The sequence below is a fragment of the Sardina pilchardus genome, chromosome 8 (genome assembly GCF_963854185.1).
Source record: "Sardina pilchardus chromosome 8, fSarPil1.1, whole genome shotgun sequence".
NCBI lineage: Eukaryota > Metazoa > Chordata > Actinopteri > Clupeiformes > Clupeidae > Sardina > Sardina pilchardus.
This window is the reverse complement of record NC_085001.1, coordinates 25190979-25214673: the sequence shown is the minus strand read 5'-3', so window position 1 is coordinate 25214673 and position 23695 is coordinate 25190979. Positions and strand designations below refer to the sequence as shown.

Below are 23695 nucleotides of genomic sequence, written 5' to 3'. Positions count from 1 at the left end.
ATATATATACACACATACGCACACACAAACAGGGGAAATTAGAGCATGTCACAGAATAATGGTTCATGTAGTTGTGCTGTAGTTGTGGGAGGGAGAGAACACAAGGACGCACACCCAAAACGAGAGCTCGTGCGTTCCCCAGGCAGCCGAGGAAGATTCATGCTTCTGGGGGCCACAGGCCGTGGCAGCGCGGCTGTAGCGGGGGCAGCGGCGTAATTCAGCCACTACTTAGCGCACCAAATGAAACTGCCCTCTCCCTTTGACTAATGCAATAGATAATGGGCACGGTTAATAGAGGCCAGATAGCAGCTCTCGCTCCGGGGGGGCGAGCGGGCATTTTGTGACCTCTGACTGGGGGGTCTCAGCAGGCCACAGTCCAATCATGAGTGCCCTCTCATCTACTGCCCCCCACCCCACCCCACCCCACCCTACCGGACCCCAATATAGCCAGACTGCGGCTGATTGTCAACCAGTTCTGGCCTCCATCTGGCCTGTGAATCTGCTAGACAGTCTCCATTTGGCCTGCGAATCTAACAGACCTCTGATGCTGTCTCTTCCGGCTCTGGTTCGCTCCTGGGCCGCACGTGGCCCGTGACTTAGCCAGGCCGGTGCCAGAGCCGCTGCATGTATTTGGCCTGGCGTTCTCCTGCTGCTGTAACAGCTGGGCGGATTGCGCCAGGAGGGGGGGCCGTGTGAGGACAGCGCTAGCCGCACGGGGCGGACGGTCTGTCCCCCACCTCCCGCTGGGCATCAGGGTTCACTGACGCAGTTTTTAATTTGGTTTCTTTTTGGGCCTAATCCCAGCGTGAGACTGATGAAGTGACTCAGCTTATTAACATCCTCTGGATCATAAGGGGACATATTAAGAGCTTTTATTATGTTAGGTTAAGCCTGAGCACAGACACCCAGTGGAGAGAACTGTGCAGGCAGTGGACGAGTGGAAGAATATTAACAATCTCTCTCTCTCTCTCTCTCTCTCTCTCTCTCTCTCTCTCTCTCTCTCTCTCTCTCTTCTCGGAGCTGACTGCACACCAGGGAATAGAGATATGGAGAGTTGGGAACAATAAAAGCCATGATGACCTGAAAGTTATGCTACGAGCTATGAAATTGTTTGTGGCCTCCTATAGATTCACGTCCACACTTTGTTGAACATCACTATTATTTTTTCCCCGCCAGGCTATTGAACACCAGTTTAATGAGGAAAAGGAAAAGGGAAATTAAAAACACCTTGGCTGTCGTTTCACCAAGGAGAAAGAGATATAGTGAAAGAAGCGCTAAAAGACGACTTTACTGGGCTGTTGACCAGACGTGACCCTGAAAGCTATTGTAGGCGGTGGTGGAGAGTTTTACGTCCGGCTGTACCCGGGTTTCTGCGGACTTAAATGAGTTGTTGACGCTGTTTAAGTGGAGTGGCCCTGCGGATACTCTGCGTGCGCTACCTTCAGGATCTGGTCTCCGATGCGCAGGCCCTCCTCCTCAGCGGGGCTGCCGTCCTGCACGCCAGCGATGAAGATGCCCACGTCGTTGCCCCCCGCCAGCCTCAGGCCCACGCTGTCGCCCTTCTGGAAGTTCACCATCACAGTGTTCGACCTACAGGTGAGAGTGAGAGGAGGATAAGCACAGCTACCAGCTACAGGGTAACGCAGAGGAACTAATGTACCAGCCACTGGCTCCTGTTTTTCGTGCTTTGTTTTGCTGATAAGTGCACTGTCGTAATACATGGCATCCCATGTAAAAGAGTACGCACCTGAATGAGTCAAAGCAAACCAGTCTGGCAAGTTGCATATTTCTTACTCATACTGTACTTACTGTATGCATTTATGGGAACGTTGAAGGAAAAACGGTTGTAACACGCAAAAACTTGGGAGAAGTGTTCCCGTAAACGTATGAAAACAATGCGTACTGTTTCTATTTTCCGGTGAAAAAAAGCTGTTGAAAAGCAGGTGTAGTCCATATTGTGGCTAAATGCATCACTAGGAGAAACTCTCAGGAACAACAGAACCAGTATTCAGACACCAGTTCTGCTTCTTAGGACTGTGTCGAAAGCAACTTCTATTCGTTATGCTTGCTTTTTTTGCCTGGTGGAGTATTAAATCTGCCAGTTTAGATACACAAATTGTTGGAGTAGAATTACCGCCCTGCCTCATCTTCCTGTTTGTTGACATCTTAATATCGTGTCTTGTATTATTTCATGATCGGTAACCTTTTGATGTTCTTGTAATGTAGTTGTCAGTTGACTCGGTTCGACTGCGCCTGTAACTGAATGATATTGTGGGCACCACAAATGAAGGTTGGAGGGTGCTGACTAGTGCCATTTACTTAATGAATGAACGCTCAATAAATCCCATATAATACGGCAACGCACAGCATGCGCTTACTGCGGATTGACAAAGGTACTAATAATGCTTCTTTTGGATGCTGTCTGTCCCTCAAGGTGTTTCTCTAACACCCTTCTAGAACTTCACCATCACAGTGTTCGGCCTACAGGACAGAAGGAGGGGTGAGGTGGGCTAACCAGCTAGGCGTGTTTATGTCTGTAAAATTACAGTATGAAAGAAACGGGCTGTTTGTTTCACATAAGTCTCCACACAGACATTTATTGCACTTTGCATTCCACATTCTTTGCCTGACTGCTTTGGCAATACAAATGCCTTGCATGCCAATGAAGCACTTTGAGTAAGATTAAATTAAACCAAATTGAGAGACAGACCGACTGAGAGGGAGAGAGAGATGGCAAGAGTGATGAAGGGAGAAAAAGAACAGAGAGAATATCTATAACTCTTTCTGTCAGTACATTCCTTATCTGAAAACTTCCCTGTCCTCCCCTCCTAGTGACAGCCTTGCCTGAGCGTCTCCCCTATCTTCCATCTCCTCTGCCCCATCTCTGCCCTGAGGTACCGACCACAGCCAGTGAGTTCCAGAGGGGGAAAAAAAACTACAGAGTCAGTATTTTTTATCCTGCATCATCGCCGTCTAGCGTAACCCAATTCACAGGATCTCTGGTTCTGTAACACTATCCATCCCGTCCTGCTGTACTGCGGCGCAGACAGCGCCCAACACAGAACAAACTGTACGTCCACGGTGTGTGTGTGTGTGTGTGTGTGTGTGTGTGTGTGTGTGTGCATGTTGATACTGCTTTTGTTGACACCGCGAACACTGGATGGTGGACACAAAAACCATGTAGTGTAGCAGAGGGGGAAACAGACAGTCAGGTTGGAGGCTTATCTGACATTGTGTGTATGTGTGTGTGTGTGTGTGTGTGTGTGTAAGAGAGAGAGAATTGGTGTGGATGTCGCAGTGTGAGCAAAGCCAATCATATCCCTTCCCCGATTCCACTCTGTCTACATCTTTCATTAGAGGGAATTCTACTGCTTCTCAGTGCATGCTATTTCCTTCTTTCGCTCGCTCTCTCTCTCTTTCTCTCTCTCTCTCACACACACACACACACACACACACTCACACTCACACACACACACACACACACACCAAGGAGCCCCATCAGCTGCAGCAGTAGCAGGACTCAGAGAGCAGGCTCCTCCCGGCGGACGGTCTCAGCAGGCGGTGTGTGTGTGGCTCATGAATATGTACGAGGGGAGAGGCGGGCCGATTAAAAGACTGACGGAGGAGCGGAGAGATGAGTAAACAGAACAGGGGATGGGGATGGAGGTAGACTGGGGGCGCAAGAGGTAGTACACACGAGCTGTAAGTCTACACCACGATACAAACACACACACACAGATTTATGTACTCCCGCCCCCCCTCAGGAGAGTTCCAATATAATCCATCCAATCCCCACAGGTATGGTTTTAATAACCCGCCCATCCTTACTCCCCGCACAACTCACATACACACACACACACACACACACACACACACACACACACACCACGCCACCCACAGCACTCAGCGTTGCATTGCAGAATAATGCAGTGACCTGAAGCAAGCACGCTGTGAAATTCTCTGATACTCATTCGCCATGCCTCTGATGGAGGCAGGTAGCGAGGGCTAAAGGACTCATGGGGTTTGGCACAGAGGGGGGTCCGTTTGCGTTCACTCACTCACTCACACACACACACACACACACACACACACACACACTCACCCATAGACAGCCTCATCCTCTGGGTCGGGCCGCAGCAGTATCTTAGGGGTCGTCTTCACAGCGGCTGTGTGTAGGAGAACAATGGTTGAGTGTGTGTGAGAGCCGCTCGAGCGCTGACGCCCATGGCTAAGTCATTAGCAAGGAATCACATCATCCCCAAATGTAATTACCACTTGGAAACAAATATGTGTGTTTGAAATACTATCCATAATTAAACAGGAAGAGGTTTGTCTTCTTCCTGTGGTGCTTTTCAGGTTGTGAGACCTAGCCCCAGATGAACCTGTTAGCAAATCTGCTCTGCAGGGCAGTTAGGAATGGAGCCGTTTCGGAATAACCATACAGTACACCTGTGTACCGTGTGCAGTCATTGAAAAACAGTTCGTTTTTATGTTATTCACATATAAGACCATAGTTTTTCTCGGAAATTTGGGAATGGGTCCCACAGACCCAACTACCTTATAAGGGTTAAAACTTTTGTTTACAAGAAAGATGCGCTTGCTGCACTTCTGAAACAATTTGGTTAGAGTTTTAAGCACCATTTTCAGTTTAATTTGACTGCATCCCTGGAAGTCGTAAAAATGGCACGTTTGGAAACGGGTGTCAGTGGGCTGGGCTCCTTTCCAGACGGACCATTCAAATTTGCTAACAGGTTCGACCAGGTTCGACCCAGGCTGTGTGAGACCTACCTGGTGGTTCCTCTACGGGAGGCTCCATCTCCTGCTCTTCCTGTGGTGGGGGAAGGATCTCTGGGATTCTGAAGGGTGAGCCCATGGCGGCCATCTTTGTCACTCTGGTGGTGGGGTCTTCCCTGAAAAATGTCAGCAGCATGACATACAACAGTGAGTAGGCAGAGAGTGGGCAGATAATCATGTGAGAGCTTGCAAAGGGAAGCTATGGCTGATTCTCATGCGTTAAAAACAGCATTGAACCAAATCATTCAACTTTTCAATTCCTTCAACTGGAATTGATGCTTTCCGTTGCTATATCTTAAATCACTCCTAACAACATGATTTTGCTGAGATTAAAACTAAAAGTAATCTAAGCCATCCTGCAAGTGTCAGTGACGTACCTGGTTATTTCCCGTGGCGTCTCGTTGGAGGAGTGGGACGAGAGGTCCGACTGCCTGGACCTCTGGTCGTCCTGCGGGGAGTAGGAGTGGTACGACTCGATTTCCGACAGGTCTGGGAGCAGAGACAGACAGCACAGGACAACGTCAGCGACCAGCCCTATGGGTTCACAGGCTCATCTGTGTCACCCCTCCCCCCAAAAGATGAAGCCCAGAAGAAAGAGAGCCCCCGTTTCTGTTGTCCCGAGAGCACCCAGAAAGAGCCCCAGAGTGTTGGCGTCGACACAGAGTTAATTTTCGAAAGGATCTGCCCCGTTATAACACATAGACCCCCAGCAACGAGAGAAAGGCAGGAGGGTTACGTGGTTCGACGGCAGCTCCGAGTCTGCCCAGGCCCTGACTCTTGACAAGGGTTGTGACGACAAACATTCATCTGATTAGGCATTTCGGACAAAAAGGATCAAATAGAATCTGTGAGAATATTCTTTCGTCATAGTCCCTTTACTCTTTACAGATTGTAGAAGGCATACAGGAAGTGCACTGATACTGTAGTCCAGAGCATTTCCATGTGAAAGGAGAAAAACGGAGATTTTGTGTTTGTGTGTGTGAGTGTGTGTGTGTGTGTCTCTGTGGGTATATGTGTGTGTGTAAAAAAACAAATTTTTTGCCCAGGCTGTGAGGGGTTCAGACTAGGAGCTGTGGGGTTATAATGAGGCAGAACAGAGCAGCGTGGGTGAGCTGGGGTGGGGTGGGGTGCGGTAGGGTGGAGTGGGGTGGCGAAGAGTGTGTAAGGGGAGAGTGTGGGATAAGTGTGAGAGGGAGAGAGAGGGAGGAAGCCTGCAGGGAGGAGAGCGAGCCCTTCAGCTGGTGCTGAGTGCAGACCCAGGTGAGATAAAAGAGAGAGACAAGGTGCTACTGTGAACTGTCCTGGCAAAACACCTTGCCACATGCTCAAAGCAGTACGCTGTGTGAAGCCTACCTGCATGTAGGTGACAGTAGCGTGAAAAGCAAAGGCTGGCAGCAATTGGTGCACTGTGAAATCGGCACAGCAACTAATGTTTATTGAGAGGGTATTTGTGGTTGACTAAATAACCAACTGAAAAATTGTTCTTGAATTGTTCGTAGCTACAGTGAATTCTCAGCCGTACTAACAAAGCCATTTTTTTTCCAGGACAGTTCATTAAACACAATGTCTGTTAATAGGTTCACGGTTAAATATATCAGGATGAGAGACCTTTCCCAAATCAGTGACAGCCAGAGAGAAGATTCCACATTAACCATACACAGAAACACAGACAGACAGACACAGACAGACAGACAGACAGACAAACGGAGGAGGAGGAGAGAGAGTTACTATGGTGGTTGGTGAGTTTACAAAGTATGCTTAGACCCTTAGATCCGATGCATTAAATTAAACTCCTTAGCTCCTCTGGGTGGTGGATGGAACCAGACGACCAGCGTGCCTTTTCTGCAAATCTACAATAAACTCCAGTTACAGGGTCAGGACACACTGCCGATTCACACAGACTGCATACGTGAGCTTGTGTACGAGGAAAGAGTCAAACTCTTACAGTGGGCAGTGTAGGGTGAGCAAAGGGTTAAATCTTGAGACACTGATTGGCCACCAGCAGTGTGTAAATATAGATGGGAAGCAAACACAATAACAACAACAACAACATCAACAACAACAGAAGGGGCAAAAAGTCTGTCTTTAGGGAGGGAGCTGGGAGTGGCTGAGCACCCGTTTGAAGTTGCCAGATGCCACTTTAAGTGGTCGTGGTGGTGATGGGGGGGTGGGGGTGAGGCTGGGGGGGGCATGGGCTGGATGGCAGCTGCTGAAACCAAACCAAACCAAACTGCAGGATTTGACAGAGTACAGACAGACAGACAGAGTGAGAGAGTGAGAGAGAGAGAGAGAGTGAGAGAGAGAGAGAGGGAGAGAGAGAGAGAAGATGAAATTACAGTGGGCCTGTAGTGGGGGAGGACATGCTTCTTGCAGACTGCTCCTAAAGCCTGGCCCAGACACAACACAACACAACATGTCCTCTGGGTGATGTGGATGCCTCAAGCAGCAAACTGACAGCACACCCACCCATTGGGTAGAAGAGAGGAGAGACAGAAAGAGAGAGAGAGAGAGAGAGAGGGAGAGAGAGAGAGAGAGAGAGAGAGAGAGAGAGAGAGAGAAGGGGAAGAAAATAAGGGAAAAGGGAAACTAAGAGAAAGGGAGAGAAATTATATACACTATATGTGACAAGTCTCTCTCTCTCTCTCTTTCACTCTCTCTCACACACACACACACACACTGGAAGTACTGTAAATACACTTGTCTTTCCTCATCAAAACTACATCAAAAGCCTCCCTCTGTGATAAGCATCAGAGGAGAGGAGAGAAGAGAGGAGAGGAGAGAGGAGAGGAGAGGAGAGAGGAGAGCCGCAGGGTGGGTGGGAGGCGGAGCAGGGCAGCTCTGAGATGCGCTCTGTTACAGATTATCAGCGCATGACAATCTCATCTAGATCACCCGGGATTAGGAGGTCGAGGGGCAGACAGCCACATCAGACATTCCGGCCACGCTCGCCAGATCCGCCCCCGTCCTGCCTTCACCAGCAAGCGGAGGCAGCGTGGCCAAACCACCTCCTCTAAACCTCCTCTCCGCCATAGCCACAGCCGCCGCTCGTCGCTGCCCAGTGGCTCGCACGCTTGCAGCGTCCCTCTGCCCGTTTCCGCAGCTTGGCGCAATCCATTTATGGCAACGCGCGCGCGCGCACGTTCGGTTAGTGCGCCGATGTGCCCGCCTCTTAATTGGCCGCCGTGCAAATGGAGTCCGCGTGCGGGATAAACACTGGAGGAGGCAGGCAAGCAGGCAGCGCTAGCCGGCCGTCAACAGTGAACAATGCCAGCAGCGCAGGGACGGGGGAGGGGGGGGAAAGCCAGCCTGGCACTTACTGTCACCGCTCCAAGTCACACAACATATAAATGAAATATGGGACCTATTTGAACAGCTTTTCAACACAGTGAAGATGGTAAATAGACTGGGGGGAGGAGGAGGAGGAGGGGTGGGGGGTGGGGTGATGGAGACGAGGAGAGAGAGGCACGGAATAGGGACACGCTAGTCTACAGGCACTCGGAGTGGTGAGGACTGAGAAGGGTGGTGTGGAGAGAGACACTGGTACGGGGTTTGCCTACATGTCAATAAGCCAATAAAGGAGAGTAGAGCGTGGGCTGTGTGGGTATAAATAAGGGTGGCTGAGCTGCTGACAGGATGTCAACAGCATGCATTAATACCATAAAGAGAGGATGAGTGGATGGAAATCTATGTGGGACTTAGAGCAAGACAAAAGCATCAACTGTATGTTGGGACTAAATGAGTGGCTTTAAAAAAGAGAGAGAAAAAAACATACAGTATTCACTGCTTTTTTTTCTATAACGGAAAGCATGGTGTGTGGTACAATGCATTAGTATGTTAGCGCAAAGATTCACAGAGCTTACCTACTTAAAACCAGGGATTTTCATTGAATTCTCTGCATTTGGAATTAAAAGATCAGTTCCCTTTTTTTTGGATTGGCTATAGTTTGAGAATAAAATCACACAATAACTTAAGTGGACTACCAAGCTTGAAGTCACACAAACATAAGACTTAATGCTTCTGGGAACATAATCAAATTAATGTGGTCAAGATATGGGTACAACAATTGGTTTATGAAAGTGGTACATGTTAGTACATTCTGTCATAATGTGTATCTGAATAGCATAATGTATAGGATACTACTCATCTAACTCTTCAAACTAGTTTTGTTCCATTGGCATTATTCAACCTGATTAAATAAATCACACAATACAGAAAGAAGTGCATAAAATGTTTTGTTTATTTAGTGAGAGGAGTATTGATAATTAGACGTTAGGAAAATAGAGGTGCAAAATGTTTTACAACTGTTGTGGCACTGTCATTTTTATATAATATATATATAAAGATTAGGGGGCAACCAAACTTTTTGTTGCGTCTCAGCAGTCCTTCAGCTAAAAGTATGACATATTATCTGTAAAAAAGAACACAGAAATAGGATTTCTCGTAGGTACGAATGAATTGCTCTCTCCATTACAGTCATAAGACAAGTAATGTACTGTTATTCCATGTTGAGGTATTAGCTAACAGAGAGGTGTTATCCTAGTTTGATCATCTACTGTTTTTGTACTGATTTCAACAGTGTTGTAACATAAACCTCAGGGTGTTTGAAAGGAGTTGGAATAATGCCATTGGACAATGCCACCAAGAGTATGACATAATTAATAACACCATTATAAAATTTGATGTTTCATCATTCCAGCCACACAAAAAATAATTGACACACTGCACGTGACTGAGAGCAATTAGTTCCGAGCTTAATCCTAGCATAGATATGCACACTCTGTTAATGTCATTGATCCCAGCCAATTGGTACTTCCATTGGCTTGTGATTAGCAGTCTCATGCTTGAGCGCAAACATCCAGGGATAGGGGGAGCCTGCCTCGGCGGCTCAGGGGTGGGTGATGGCCTGATCGGCTGCAGTCCTGACATTTGAGACAGCCCTGGGGTTAAGGCACGGGCAGGTGGGGAGGATGCCTGGCTGGTGGGTGGTTGGGGTGGGTGGTTTTTTTGGGGGTGGAGGAATGGTGGTGGAGTGGGGTGGGTGGGGTTGGGTGGGAGCAGACAGGGTCCCCATCAGTCGTACTCACCATCCGGCTCGGAGTCGCTGTCCACCAGCGCCGGCATGCGGATGAGGATCTGACTGCGGTCGCGCTGCACCACCAGCTCCAGCTTGCCGCGCGACTTCTCGATCAGCTTCCCTGCGTCGTTCAGCGACAAGTTCTCTGTGACGGTTCCGTTAATCTGCAGAGAGGGGAGCGAGGAGGAGGAGGACACGGAATTTAGGGGCCAGCTGGACGAGTCAAAGGCCACTGACTATGCAGGCTAGTTTACAGCTGTGCAAGACTTTCTTTCAACGAACACCAACAGACATCTGAAGTCTGCTTTCAAGAAGGACCCTAGGCTGCCATCTTTGCCCATATAAGGAGATCCGAATCTCCTTATATGGGCAAAGATGTTACTCGGATCTCCTTATGTGGGCAAAGATGGCAGCTTTGGGACCTTTTTGTATGCAAACAGAGCATTTGCTAGAGAGCAACTCTATAGCATTTTGTTATCCCCGTCCCAACTTCTTTAAAAACATATTGCTGGTATCAAATTAAAAATTAACATATAATTTCCATGAAATAGTCAAATTTGTCATTTTCAGCCATTTGCTGGACTGTTCTAACATAAAAAAATAAGCAACCCAAACATCGGTGTGCTCCAGAAATCCGACCGGTCCTCTCCCTGCAGCAGTTACCAGAAGTGTGGTGTGATTATCCATTTTTGCACATGCAGTGATCTGATTTAAATGTATCACTGGTTTTGCTTCCAGGCTCAAATACTCTGTGGACCATCAATATTCTGAGCATTCATACACAGCAGGTCATAGACTCTCTATAGTTTCTCATAGATGACCAGGCCAAAGAGCAGCACCTTGAGGATGATGTCTCCCTCCTGCAGGTTCCCGTCGCGTGAAGCCAGTCCTGTGCTGGTCATCTCCTTGATGAAGATCTGGCTGCCCAGGCGGAGGCCATACTCTGCCAGAGAGAGAGAGAGAGAGAGAGAGAGAGAGAAATACAGAGGGAGAGACACAGAGAGAAATACAAAAGGAGAGAGAGAGATGCAGAGGAAGAGAGGGAGACAGAGGGAGGGAGAGATGAGAAGAATAGAGAGAGAAATACAGAGGGAGAGAGAGAGACCACAGAGACTGGTGAGTCAACAGGGCTGCTGGCACGCCACTGTCCCCTACCACAGTGCCCTTGACCCAAAGCTAACGGTTTCCAAGCGCGCCTCAGGCCAGGGCATTTCAGGACCACGTTCCACCAACTATTGACCCAGCTGTGCCAATCAGAGAGCACAATCGACTAACCAACCACACCGACGACCACTTTTTTTTGTAGTGAGGGGATTACACACTGAATAGATCTCTCCTGGTGGTGAATGTGGGATGTTAGGTTTTTCATGCATCAAATAAAATAGAATTACTGCATTGACAAAGCTGAGGAGTGTTCAAAGAGCAACTCAGGAAAATAAATGACCCCTCCTGCGGAAATGAAGTGTGCTGTATGTCCTCCTGACATCTGGGGTGCCTCTCATTCGTCTTTATCTAGATAAAAAATTATGGGGCGGCAACAACGGGCTAGTCTATCCAGTGTTAGATATAGATCAGTGGGAACGGGCCTGAAGGACCGAGCATCGAGGACCGAGGAGAGAGGTTGAGAGGCACCCCTGGTGTCTTCCCTCTGGCCCTTGATTTCATGTGTGCGGGTGACTTTGACCACTTTGATCCCAATGTGATTACGACGAGGTCTGCCAGGAGATACTGTGCGGTGACCAGACCGTGAGAGGAGGCTCAACACTGTGCAACGTCTTGGCTCGAGACGCCAACGCTCAATCTGATTAAGAAACCATTTTGTTCCTATGATCAAAAATACCGTGGTGTTGAGAGAGGTGAGAAGAAGAGAGGGGGTGCGGACAAATGGAGAGTAGGAAAAAAACGAGAGAACCTCCAAAGTGTGAATAACTCTTCAGAGCCAAACAAGAGACCTTGGGTTCAACTGACCAACTGACAGCAGTTTGACCCCGACTCTGAAACTGATCCAGCAAGAGCATAGCTAGAGCCACTTCTGAGCGCAAGCTGCTATCTGTGAAAGCAAGAGCACACTCTCCTCTAATATCCTGCCCATCATTTCAAACCCCATAATAAGCATCTCAAGATGCACATTTGCAAGGCTCAAATGAAGTCCTTTATGTCTATCATTAGCTGCACCCAATTCCAGGGCTACGCATAACTTTTAAGGATGGCCTCCTGGGTTTGTTTTCCAAATGAGCAGGTTGACGTTCCGCACGGACCAAGGAGCGGCCATATTACACAACCCTCTGGAGAGCACCGTGGGAGGGCCTTCCCACAACATGTCATCAGGAACAAGTTCAGACTCGTTCAACACCCAGACACAGGCTGTGTGGTCCGGTGTCTTCAGGGTCTTATTTCTCGCCCTTTTGGCAAAGACGATGTGCTCTACAAAGCCCCATAGACCCCTTTCGCACGCAAAGGCAACAGCTGGAAGAAACTGTGTGAGATAAACCATTTTTAACAAAGACTCGAGCACAAAGAGAAGGCAATATGGCTTTTTCTATGCCTGAGGAACTCTGCTGTCCTTAGATGTAGATGTAGTTTACACTTTTTTAATTGCTGTAGTTATGTCTACACTATTCTCTTTTCATATTACCCTATTATGATTATGCCTCTCATAGTACTCTATTGCAAGGGAACGTGAAAATAACTCCCACCATGGTTCTTCAGGGCCTTAGGACCATTTCACGGATAAAAAAAACGACAAGAAATCAGCACTTATTATCCATGACCATCAATGCTACAAACACGCTTCTGGATGGTGTTCAGCTAAATTCTGCATGCATGGAGGAAGAAAGGAATTATTGGAGCGTTTAGACCTAGGTCATGGGATGTGTGTAGGTCATTTCGGAGTGTAATCAGGATAGAGATTGTATCTACAGTATGTAGATACGGATATGAACATGCTTTGATGGAGGGAAATCGCTTAAGTTTTAGAGCAAATCAATTAGACGTAGCACATGAGTGTGGTTCTGCGCTTACCTTCATCGGGGCGGTTCTTGACCAGCAGAACGTTGACGGGCTTGTCCAGCGGCTCCAGCTGGTTCCGGCGGCTGAGGGCCGGCGAGGGCTCGTGGAGGCGGTCCCTGCTCTGGCTGCGCGTCACCTTCTCGTCCCGCGGCTCGTACCGGCGCGTGTCGTAGCCCAGCGTTCCTCCTCCTCCTCCTCCTCCTCCTCCTCCGCCTCCACCTCCGGGGCTGCCTCGGCCTCGGCTGCGCTCCCGCTGGTAGCGCGGCTCCGGGCTGTGGCCCCTCTCGACGGCCCGTCCCCGGCTGCCGTCCCGCCGGTAACCGCGGTCGGTGGGGCTGGGCGAGCGTTCAGCGCTGCGCCCCCTGCTGGGCTCGCGCCGGTACCCGCGATCGTAATCGGGCTCCAGGTAGCCGCCGCCGCCGCCGGTGCGGCTCTTCTCCAGGCTGTGGTCGCGCTGGGGGTAGCCCAGGCCGCCGTTGTTGCTCCTCCCGCCCTGCCAGCCGGGGTCGTTGTCGCCGGTGCTGTGGATGCTGCGGCCGTCGTCGTAGTAGCCGGAGCTGTTGTAGATGCGGCTGTCCTGCCCTGGGGATGGAGGGCGCTTCAGGGGGTGGACGGAGACTTTGCGGGGTCTCTTCACCGTCTGGGGGCGGGGAGAAGGGGAAGAGAGAGTGATAGAGAGGGAATGAAGTAGTGAAAGAAAGAGAGAAAGAAAGAGAGAGAGAGTGAGAAAGAAAGAGAGAGAGTAGTGAGAGAGAGAGAGAGTAAGTAGAGAAAGTAGTGAAAGAGAGAAAGTAGTGAAAGAGAGAGAGTAGTGAAAGAGAGAGAGAGAGTAAGAAGAGAGAGAAAGTAGTGAAAGAGAGAGAGAGAGTAAGAAGAGAGAGAAAGTAGTGAAAGAGAGAGAGTAGTGAAAGAGAGAGAGAGAGTGAGAAAGAGAGAGAGAAAGTAGTGAAAGAGAGAGAGACAGAGAGAGAGGGGGAAGAGACATGTGGATTAAAACTAGCACCTGATCCGCAGCGGATATCTGCGGCTCATGCCATGGTTCAGTGGGGTAACCTTCACGTAACATTACACGGAGCAGAGATTAAAGGCCCGGGGGCATCTTTTAATCTCCGCAGGCCTGAGCTGAGCTGCAGCAGGAGCAGGAGCACGGGGCCCGGCGGGGCAGCAGGCCTGATTTCTACGCATGGGGAGACGGCCAATACATCTCCAACAGGATATCGCCTGACAACTGCAATTACTACTGAATATGAAGGAGCTACAGTAGGGTGATATAAACATCTGTGCAAACTAACTTTGACGTGAATATATTTTGTGACCCCCGGAAGACTGCCAGCAACAGCAAAGAAGATTTGTTTGTCATTACTACAGTGTACAGTAAGTAACAAGGAAGTTCCCCACAAGATCGTTAAAAACACACCAATGTCTACACAAGGTATCAAACATTGCCATTCATAATGATGTAATCAACAGTGCTAAATTTAATTAAAACGCTATTTTCAAAAAATGTCCTAAAGGCATTCTTCTGCATAGGTTATAACAACAATGTTTAAGACTGTCAAAACAGTGCAGGAGAGAGCAGAGAGGTCTCCCTCCCTTCTGGCCAAACAAGAACAATACTCACAATCTTGGCCACTTTCCCACATTTTCTGAGTTGCTGCACAGCAAAGGAATGAGGCACGTTATCCATGGGGATGGCATTGACCTGAACCACACGGTCGTTCTCACTGTCAACAACAAAAGAGAAAAGACAGAAAAAGGAAAATTCATTACACTTGCTTTCATACGGACCCTTTAACTTAATGCAACATTCAACAAAAGAGGTATAGGCAATACCAGTGTATATTAGCAATATATAGAAATATTAGCATGAAATGCTTTAATGAATTTAGCATGTGGCAAATAGGAAATACTGTCTCTGCTAGCGAGCCAGAGTGTGTCGGTTGGCAAAGTCCAGAAGTGGAAGGTGGACAAGGCCATGACGTACTAGAGCATGCCGTCGGCTGGACCCCCCTGCAGGACATCAGACACGATGATGGACGTCTCCCCGCTGTCTGCGTTTGGGTTGTCTCTGCCCCCAGACACTGCAATCCCAAAGCCCATCTTGGAGTCCTGGATGGCAAACAAGTAACATGATAGTGAGAGAGAGAGAGGGAGAGAGAGAGAGAGAGAGAGTGAGTGAAAGAGAGACAGAGAGAGAGTGAGAGTGAGTGAGTGAAAGAGAGAGAGGAGAAAAAGAGAGAGGGAGGATGAATAAGAGAGACAGAGAAAGAGAGCGAGGGAGAGAAAATGAGAGGCAGAGAGAGCAGAGGGGGAAAGGTGCATGATGAGAGAGGAAAAGAGTGATCTATTGAAAGAGTGGAAATGAATGGATAAAGAAAGAGCGACATCAGGGAGTGAGAAACGGAGAATAAAGTGATTTCATTAAAACGTGGGGGAATGAGTGAGATGTGAGAAGGGGGGATGGAGAGAAGGAATAGAGCGATAGAAAGAGAGTGACAGAGGGGAAGTGCAGGGAACGGGGAGAGAGGGGTATAGCGAGTAAAATGAGAGAAACGGAGTGAGAAAGGAATTGCTCTCTTTGCCAGGGGTCTGCTAATGTGTTTTCTCATGATAGACTCATACATCACAATGCACAGGTGAAGTGCAGAGGCCTTCAGGAGACCTCAGAGACCCACACCTCCTCTTCCTCCTCCCCCTCCCCTCTTCCTCCTCCTCCCCCCTCCCCTCGCCCCCCCCCCCCCCCCCCCCCCAACCAGATTACATCCACCGCCAAACACCTCTCAGCTGGACGTGACTCATTTCTTAATAGAGAGGAAGAGAGAGAAAGGGAGGAAGAGAGTAAGAGTGTTTGTGTGTGTGTGTGTGTGTGTGTGTGCGCGCGCGCGTGTGTGTGTGTGTGTGTGTATGCATGTGTGCGTGTGTGTATGCATGTGTAGGTCAGCCTTGGGGTGGACTGACTAAACAGGATGTCACCATGAGAGTGAGTGTGGGGAACCTCCATGCAGATGAAGACACATGATGTTTCACCAGTGGCTAGACTGATGCATAATTTCTTGGAGAAAAAAAAAAAAGCTAAATAAATAAATAAACAAACAAATAAATAAATAAACACTTGACATGACAGAGACCACCGCAGACAGGCGGGAACACACACACAAACACACACACACACACACACACACAGGCGCTGGGTGGCTACGGACATCGCCTTCCAAGGTTGCAGCGGGCTTGTTATTGACACAGAAAAATGACACCGCGCGGGTGGACTACATAAGTGGCAGCTGTGAGAGGAGATGAACGCGCGGCAGACACCATCACCCTCCACCGCCACCTCCACCACCACCTCCACCTCCTCCACCACCTCTAAACCCAATCTGAGCATGACACCCCGTGCTGCCCACTCCCTCGTTATCTCGTCCCTCCATCTGGGCGGTCAGCACAGGGCTGACCGTTTGTCACAAACAAACAGGGGGGCCTGAGCATCCATCTCTCTGATAAGCAGTCGAATTAAAAAAAAAAAAAAAAAAGTTAAAAAAAGGAGGATCATAGGAGCGCCCGTCTCTGTGTAAACTGCGGCCTTCCTGTTGCACGAGGAGACGCGGAAGCCAAAAATGCCTGTGGCCCAGCACAGCACATTACGCCTCCGTGTTCCATCAGATGCTTATCGGCGGCTGTTTAAGGAGGACAGCGGGGGCCCGTGGGACCAGGACGAACGGCCCTCGGGCCTCACACTCATCACCACGGCTACCGCTGCTGGGAAAGGAGAGGGAGGGAGGGAGGGAGGGAGAGAGAGAGAGGGAGAGAGAGAGGGAGGGAAAGAGAGAGAGAAGGAGAGAGAGGGAGGGAGGGAAAGAGAGAGTGGCTCTGGAGTGGAGTGCTTATCTGGAGACGAGTGACGGATTGGGGACGTGTAGCGCAGCGTGGAGCAGCGTGGGGTTAAACACGACATGGAGGGGAACAGTGGAGGTTGGCCCCGTGGTCTTCTGGTGGCTTACAACAATAAGAAGCTTAGAAGTTGACCAGATCAGCACAGTGATGAAAAGGCCGGTCTGTGTGTGTGTGTGTGTGTGTGTGTGTGTGTGTGTGTGTGTGTGTGTGTGTGTGTGTGTGTGAGAGAGAGAGAGTCTAGAGATGTAAGGACGACCAGTGAGACAGGTCAAAAACAACCAAAAAGAATTCCAAGAGCCACCTTGAAGAAGCACAGATTTCACAGGAACCGCCCCGATCTCAGGAATTCCTCAGTAACTCACAGATCTGGCAACGCGCGGAGGATTGGCTGAGCTTCAACACTGACAAGCAACAGAGCAGATGCCCTGAAGCACTGCGAGAATAAAAAAACAAACTGATTACAGAAAAATATGTGCAGTGAAAATAGGAGGGATCCTCCCAGTGTTCCTGTAAACCAAGAGAGCGGGGAGGCTCTCAGACCTCCGGGGAGCGCTGGAGGAGTGGCTGTTTTCTGGCAACACAATGCGCAGCCTCCTGCCAAAGCCTCAGCGAGCCCCCTTTGGCCTCTGTATCCTTACTGGCCTCACTTTTGATTTTCCTCTCGCCCATTGTACTGGAATATGCTAAATTTCTCCCATTTATTCACCTAACAGGTCCACAGAAAAAAAAAAATCTGCTGCTCTGGCAGTGGTGAATCGTGTATAGTCGGGCCAACAAAGCGGTTCTGAGTTTTATCGCGGCATAGACAGATAGATAAACATGGTAAGGAAGGGGGGGGGGGGGGCAGGGAATGCGGCATTGAGCAACACTAACGAACTGAACGGCAGGCACGGCACATCTCGCCCTTGGCATCCAGGCCATCAATCTCCATCGGGCCCTCTGTTATTCAGGCAACCTTTACAGCGAGCGCAAACTGGCCCCTGGCAACCAGCGCTGGCGGCCCCATAAACATTACCCAACTCCGGCGACTGTTAAAACAGTGATATTTCACAGCGCCTCCCCTGGACCCGCTCTCCACACAACACGGCAGCCTCCGCCACGGACACGGGCGGCCAAACAGGCCATTCAAAGGCCAGCGGTGGGAGGGTGGGGGGGGGATGACAGAAGGAGAGAGAGAGAGAGAGAGGGAGAGATAAAGGGAGAAAGAGAGAGGGAGGGAAGTACAGAGGGAGGGAGGGAGAGAGAAAGAGGGAGGGAGAGAGGGAGAGGGAGAGAGAGGAAGAGAGACAGGGAGAGAGAAGGAGAGAGGAATAGAGAAAGACAGAGAGGGAGAGAGGGAGAGAGAAAGAGAGGAAGAGAGAGATAGCGCTTCTCGCCACCTGAGCATCAACTCTCATCTCCAGAGGTCTGTGAGGGAGGTGAAGCATCCAGTCAGACCTTTTCTGTGAGGTGCTGAGGCATGAACTACAAAAACAAGTCACAGGGACAAAGGGATAAAGGGAAAACAGGAAGAACAAAGAAAAAAGAGAGAGTGGGGTGAGGTGGAGAGAGAGAGAAGGATAGAAAGAGAGAAATGTATGGGGAGGGAACGATAAGCTAAAGATACAAAAGCTAGAGAGAGAGGGAAAGAGAAAGAAAAACAGAAAGAGAAAGAGAGAGAACGAGAAAGAGGGAGAGAAAGAGAAAGAGAGAGAAAGATCCAAAGATAAAAAAAATACAAATGCACTTACCCTCTGTAGCGTCACAGTGAACTGCTCCCAAACTGTCTCCTCCATTCCTGAGGTCTGTGAGGAGAGAAGAGGGGAGATGGAGCACGTGTGAGTGGAGGAGTTCGGAGGGGAGCACTCGCATGCATCCACACTGGTCTCTGACTAGAGACAGCAGGCAAACAGAGGGGCGGGGGGGGGTGACAGGACCCTGTTTACTTAGTGCATCAGTGCACAGAGAGCGTGCCATCCTTATTGTGTTTGTCTTTTTTTATACAGAGGGTGGAGAACAACAGACATTCACAAAGAACACTGAGGACTCAAGCAAACAATACGCCCACTACATAATGTATGATAAATCTGACTTCCGACAAGATAGTAAACATGGCATTGGTTGGTGTTTTTCAGCGCATCTTTTCATTTTAAGATTTACTCAAGAGGAAAGCAAACTTCCTTCCAGAATATAGCATTGTTCACTGTCATGCAACATGGTGCATTCCTGATGCGGACATACAGGTTTTTAACCCCCGCTAAACAACAGTATTCAAGTAATAGTAGTGCTGCAGAAATGTGGAGGGAGGATCGAGGTTGTGTCCCCTTGGTCTCAGACAGGTTTGTCCTGTTAGCTTGTTGGAGGCCCAGGTGGGTGCCATTTCTGAGGCATTAGTGAAGCACCCGCCAAGACGGGAGCAGGATTAAGGGTAGGAGGGACAGAACACGCTATGTAGGCCAAGAGTTTTGGAGCTGTCCCTGGTCTGGTGGGGCGTGAGTGACCCTAATGCCCAGGGTTGAAAGAGAGAGACCCCCAGTTTACAAGTAACATACCAAAAGGTATAAAATCCTCCCTTTGTCATTAGGGGTATTTCATTCATCTAAATCTGATGAAAAGGGGCACACACAGACTGTGTCCAGAAGTCAAGCGTGCACGCTGGATAGTACCTTCTTTCCAGTAGCGTCTTAGTTAGCTTGCTCCTCAGTATGCGTCCCTACCTACATTTGGACAGCACTAACTAGTTGGCGTCACCTGACTCAGGGAGGGGGGTGTGTTGACGATTTGCATGACGTGTGGAACTTGACCTGCGCTGCGCAATGGATTACAGGATATCTGAGGGCAAAAAAGATGCATCGATGCACGCTTGGAAATCACGCCAAACGAAGTACCCAACTAGTGAGAGCGCTTGACTTTCGGACAGTCTATTCTGACGTAACTTCCGGAAAATGCACACTGCCCAGCGTGTGTACTGATGTTTCAGACACAGCACCAGTGTCATACCAGGTGTTCTGGATGCATATGGATGATGTCAGAGACCCCATTCTCTTAATTGTAAGTCATTGTGGAATCAAAATGAGTTTTTTTCAAGATAAAATAACTACATCATGTTGCTTTAAAGGCCTATTCCATTCAACATCCTCCCCACACAGACCCAACCCATTAACAGGCATTCCAGTGTCCAGACCAACCAGGGGGAGGTGGAGGTGGGAGCGGGTTATGCGACCATTGATTGGCAGGTCTGCAGCAACGCTGGCTCCACTCTCAGGATGCCCAACGCTTCTTTAGAGTCCGTACTGCAGCCTGACCCGGAGGTCCCCACTTTCCTCTCCATCCGAGGCCGCAAATTGCCAATTGGAAACCATGATGACATCAAGGTCGTGTTTCTGTCAGACAAAGGTCAAGGGCCTCCAAAAGTTTGCAGGTGTATTTATACCCCCCCGATTAGGAGTGTCCTTCACTGTCACAAGTGTAACTCCACAGAGGGTCACTCCATGACGGAATTCGAAGGCGTAGGGGAGGGGAAGGGACTGGGTCTGTGTGCCGGAGGTAGTGGCTGACCCTCGGTTCTGTCATAATGCCAATGGAATGAGACCAGAAAAGGCAACCATGGAGACTGTAACATCCCTCATGAGACGAGAGAGACAGATGTTGTCTGGATCCCTACCAAAGGACACACAGCGGCCACCCCCCCCCCCCAGTAAGAGGACCAGTATTTATCCGACTATCTTATCTACACAGAGCTTTAATCAATCCAAGGCTGACTGTAGAACCACCAGCTTTCTCTCCTTTGAGAGGCGCCCCCATCATCACTATCTGAAGCCTTGTATCTCTACAAGCGTCACTTTCTGGAAACCCCTAAAATGACACCCTTACAACCATTACATAATATTTGTGGTACAACACAACATCAAAGAGACTCAGACTTGCGGAACTGTCATATAATTAACTTCTCATCTAAGCACGCCATGTTCATATTTCAGTCTCTGTCAGCCGCCTGGATCATTAGTGACCACTGCATCACTTGCAAGAGGGACTGGATACAGCTAACAGATAACAGGGTATCAGCGGCAGACAGAATATCAATCAGCTCTTCTGATGTCGCCCAGGAGCTATCTGGGTGCAGTCTACAGGCTGATGACACTTGACAAGAAAGCACTTTACAACTGCCTCAAATGATCCCCCCCCCACCCCCCCCGTTCGTTGTTTCAAGAGCAGCGCTAGTCTGTATTCCTCTCCTCTCTCTTCTCTGTCTCCTGTTCCTGCCATTCTCTCTCACATACAAAGACAAAGACACACACACACACACACACACACACACACACACACACACACACACACACAGAGCAACACACTACCACGCTGGTGTGCAAATTTAATTGGGCGATCCTGCCTGCAGATATTTGCCCGTGTCTCCGACAAGAGCACACACAATTAGGGTAGAGACGTGCGGTGTGCGTGTGTTGGGTCTCCCAGCCCAGTGCAGTAGCTGCAGCAGCAGCAGCAGCAACAGCTGTAGCAGTGAGAGGGTGCACAGGGAATAGTAGCACTGAGCTACACACAGCACTGAGTCTGAGCACTGGAAACCCCTTACAACACCACTGATACTGATAGACACAGACGGCGCAAGTTTAACTGAGGATTCGTTTTGTGTTTGAGTGGAGGGTGAGAGGGTCTTTCTCCCCTCATCATTCCTTTAAGGCAGGGTAGTCCTTACTCCTACGAATAAGGACAGGACCAAGAGAATTAATAAGAAAGGAGATATGGAAAGCAGAGCACTGGCGGGCCGGTACAGAGAGAGAGGGAGAGAGAGAGAGAGAGAGGGAGGGAGAGAGAGAGAGAGAGAGAGAGACATGACAGCAGTGAGGAGGGAGGGAGGGAGGAAAAACTTCGATTTTGGACAAACTTTAACGCCAGATTAAAAAGAAAGCAACCGCCCGCAGGCAGCCAAGGAGTCAGCGGAAGTTCCGTCTCCCAGACGGCATGGAAACGTGTACGTACGGCCATGGAATGGAAAGTGCGGTGAGTCCCACAGCTTGGGTTTCCCACAGCGGAGCGGAGCCGAGCCACCGACGCGTCTCCCTTTCCCTGAGGCATGCTAGCGCTTAATACACTAGCTATTAGCCACATTAGCCGTTTCCGTGCGCAATCAGGCGATTTTTTCCACTTGAACGCCGCTCATCTCATCTTACGGATCGACCTCTGAAGCACACGCTCACAAACACTTCCCCTCCAATACACACACTCAAAACACCCAAAATATGCACCAAATACATCCAGATAGATATAGCTCCATACTCACCCGCAAGCAGGCTTCAAAACAATGGCATACTGAAAAATGAATGATACTCCAACAGAGAGGCAGAAGGTAACAGCTGAGATAGGAGCATCTCCATTAGCACTAAGCGGTTGCTTCCTTGCGTTGACTGTACTTAAGACATCTCAGCCGTCCCACGAGTACTATCCAAAAAAAAAACCCACACACACTACTGAGTCCTCTCCTCTCCTCTCCTTTCTTCTCTCTTCTCCTTCTCTTTCTTCTCTGCTGTCTCTGCTACGCTCCTCCAACTTCAACTCCAGTCGGCCTTGCTTACTTCGCAGCACTGCGGAACAAGGTCAGCGACTCAGCAAACCAACTTCGATCTTTCTCCTCTCTTGCTCCCTCACTCTCACAGACACTCTCTCTCTCTCTCTTTCTCTCTCTCGCTCTCTCTCTCTCACTCCCCCCTCTCTGCCTCACACTTAGTTTCTTTAGCCTTCTCTCTCGCTCTCTCCCATATCTCTACCCATCACGCTCTCTCTCTCTCTCTTCCTGCTACTTGCGAATGAATGCACTCCCTCCTTCTCCCTCCACTCTCTCCATCCCTCTGCTCTCTGCTGATGATGCCACCGCTCATCCAACGTCCACACTTTAAACAGGAGGCCGTCTGCTGGCTGTCCACACTGAGAACACAGGTGTAGCCCTGGCTCTGACAGGCTGTCACAAAGCCCCTAAAGAGACTACTGTCAACAATGCCCCACCTGACCCCCTTTAAAAAAAACGGAAGTCGCGACGAGCCACCGAGCCCCCCGAGCACAACCACCATCTCTTCCACTCCAAGCGCCGCGTTCCCCGACTGGGGCGCATATTCGCACAGACCCCTTACAGTGTCCCTCAGCTCAACTGAGCCCGGCGCTGCAGCCTCATGCCAACGCATTAACAGCTCTGGTGAGCATGCCAACTGCACAGGGATTTTCCAGTAGCTGGATGAAGGCTTGAGGGACAGAGAGAGAGAGAGAGAGAGAGAGAGAGAGAGAGAGAGAGAGAGAGAGAGAGAGAGAAAGAGGGTGACAGAGAGGGAAGAGCGAGAAGGAGAGATAGATAGTTGAAAAAGACATGGGGGGCAGGAATGGTACAGTACAAGTGAGTATGAAGAGAGCTTCCTAATACTCACACAGAGAGACAGGGAGCTGTAGAGCAGGAGAGAGGTTTGGATGAACAAGACAGAGCGGGAGACAGAGTCAAGCGGTCAGTGCTGACAGGCATGAACCACATGACAGAGTGACCCATGTGCCCACTGCCCCCGATGCCACCACATGCACATGTGCCAACATGTGCTTTTACACACACACACACACACACACACACACACAGAGGGAGAGAGGCCTCCAGGAGCACGTGGAGGGCAATGAAACACATTCAGTCAGTCCCACTGAAAGAATGTATAGGCTGAACATATACACGCATATATCAATAGTGAGTCATGTAGTGTGGGGAAGAGGCTAGCCACCAGATCTTACATAACCGTGACACACACACACACACACACTCTCTCTCTCTCTCTCACACACACACACTCTCACACACACACACACATACACACACACACACACCGAGCTTCCCAAAAGCGAGTTGAGGGCATTGCGCATTTGGCCGTGTTCATACCTCGGCACACCTGAGGGCCGCACACAAAG

General features: G+C 49.5%; 1 protein-coding gene across 8 annotated transcripts in view; it reads right to left on the bottom strand.

Annotated features, from left to right (window-relative positions):
- The window catches only part of LOC134089066 (tight junction protein ZO-2-like), an 87253-nt gene that overhangs the window by 17488 nt on the left and 46070 nt on the right, over positions 1-23695 (bottom strand). For all 8 annotated transcript variants that reach the window (XM_062543361.1, XM_062543363.1, XM_062543358.1 and 5 more), the window contains 10 exons: positions 18496-18549; positions 14862-14986; positions 14499-14601; positions 12890-13517; positions 10708-10811; positions 9879-10032; positions 5172-5283; positions 4789-4910; positions 4103-4166; positions 1440-1590 (listed from right to left, as the gene is read on the bottom strand). In XM_062543361.1, coding sequence (XP_062399345.1) covers positions 1440-1590; positions 4103-4166; positions 4789-4910; positions 5172-5283; positions 9879-10032; positions 10708-10811; positions 12890-13517; positions 14499-14601; positions 14862-14986; positions 18496-18540 — 1608 coding nt within the window. In that variant the 5' untranslated portion in view covers positions 18541-18549. The remainder of the gene's footprint in view (positions 1-1439; positions 1591-4102; positions 4167-4788; positions 4911-5171; positions 5284-9878; positions 10033-10707; positions 10812-12889; positions 13518-14498; positions 14602-14861; positions 14987-18495; positions 18550-23695) is intronic.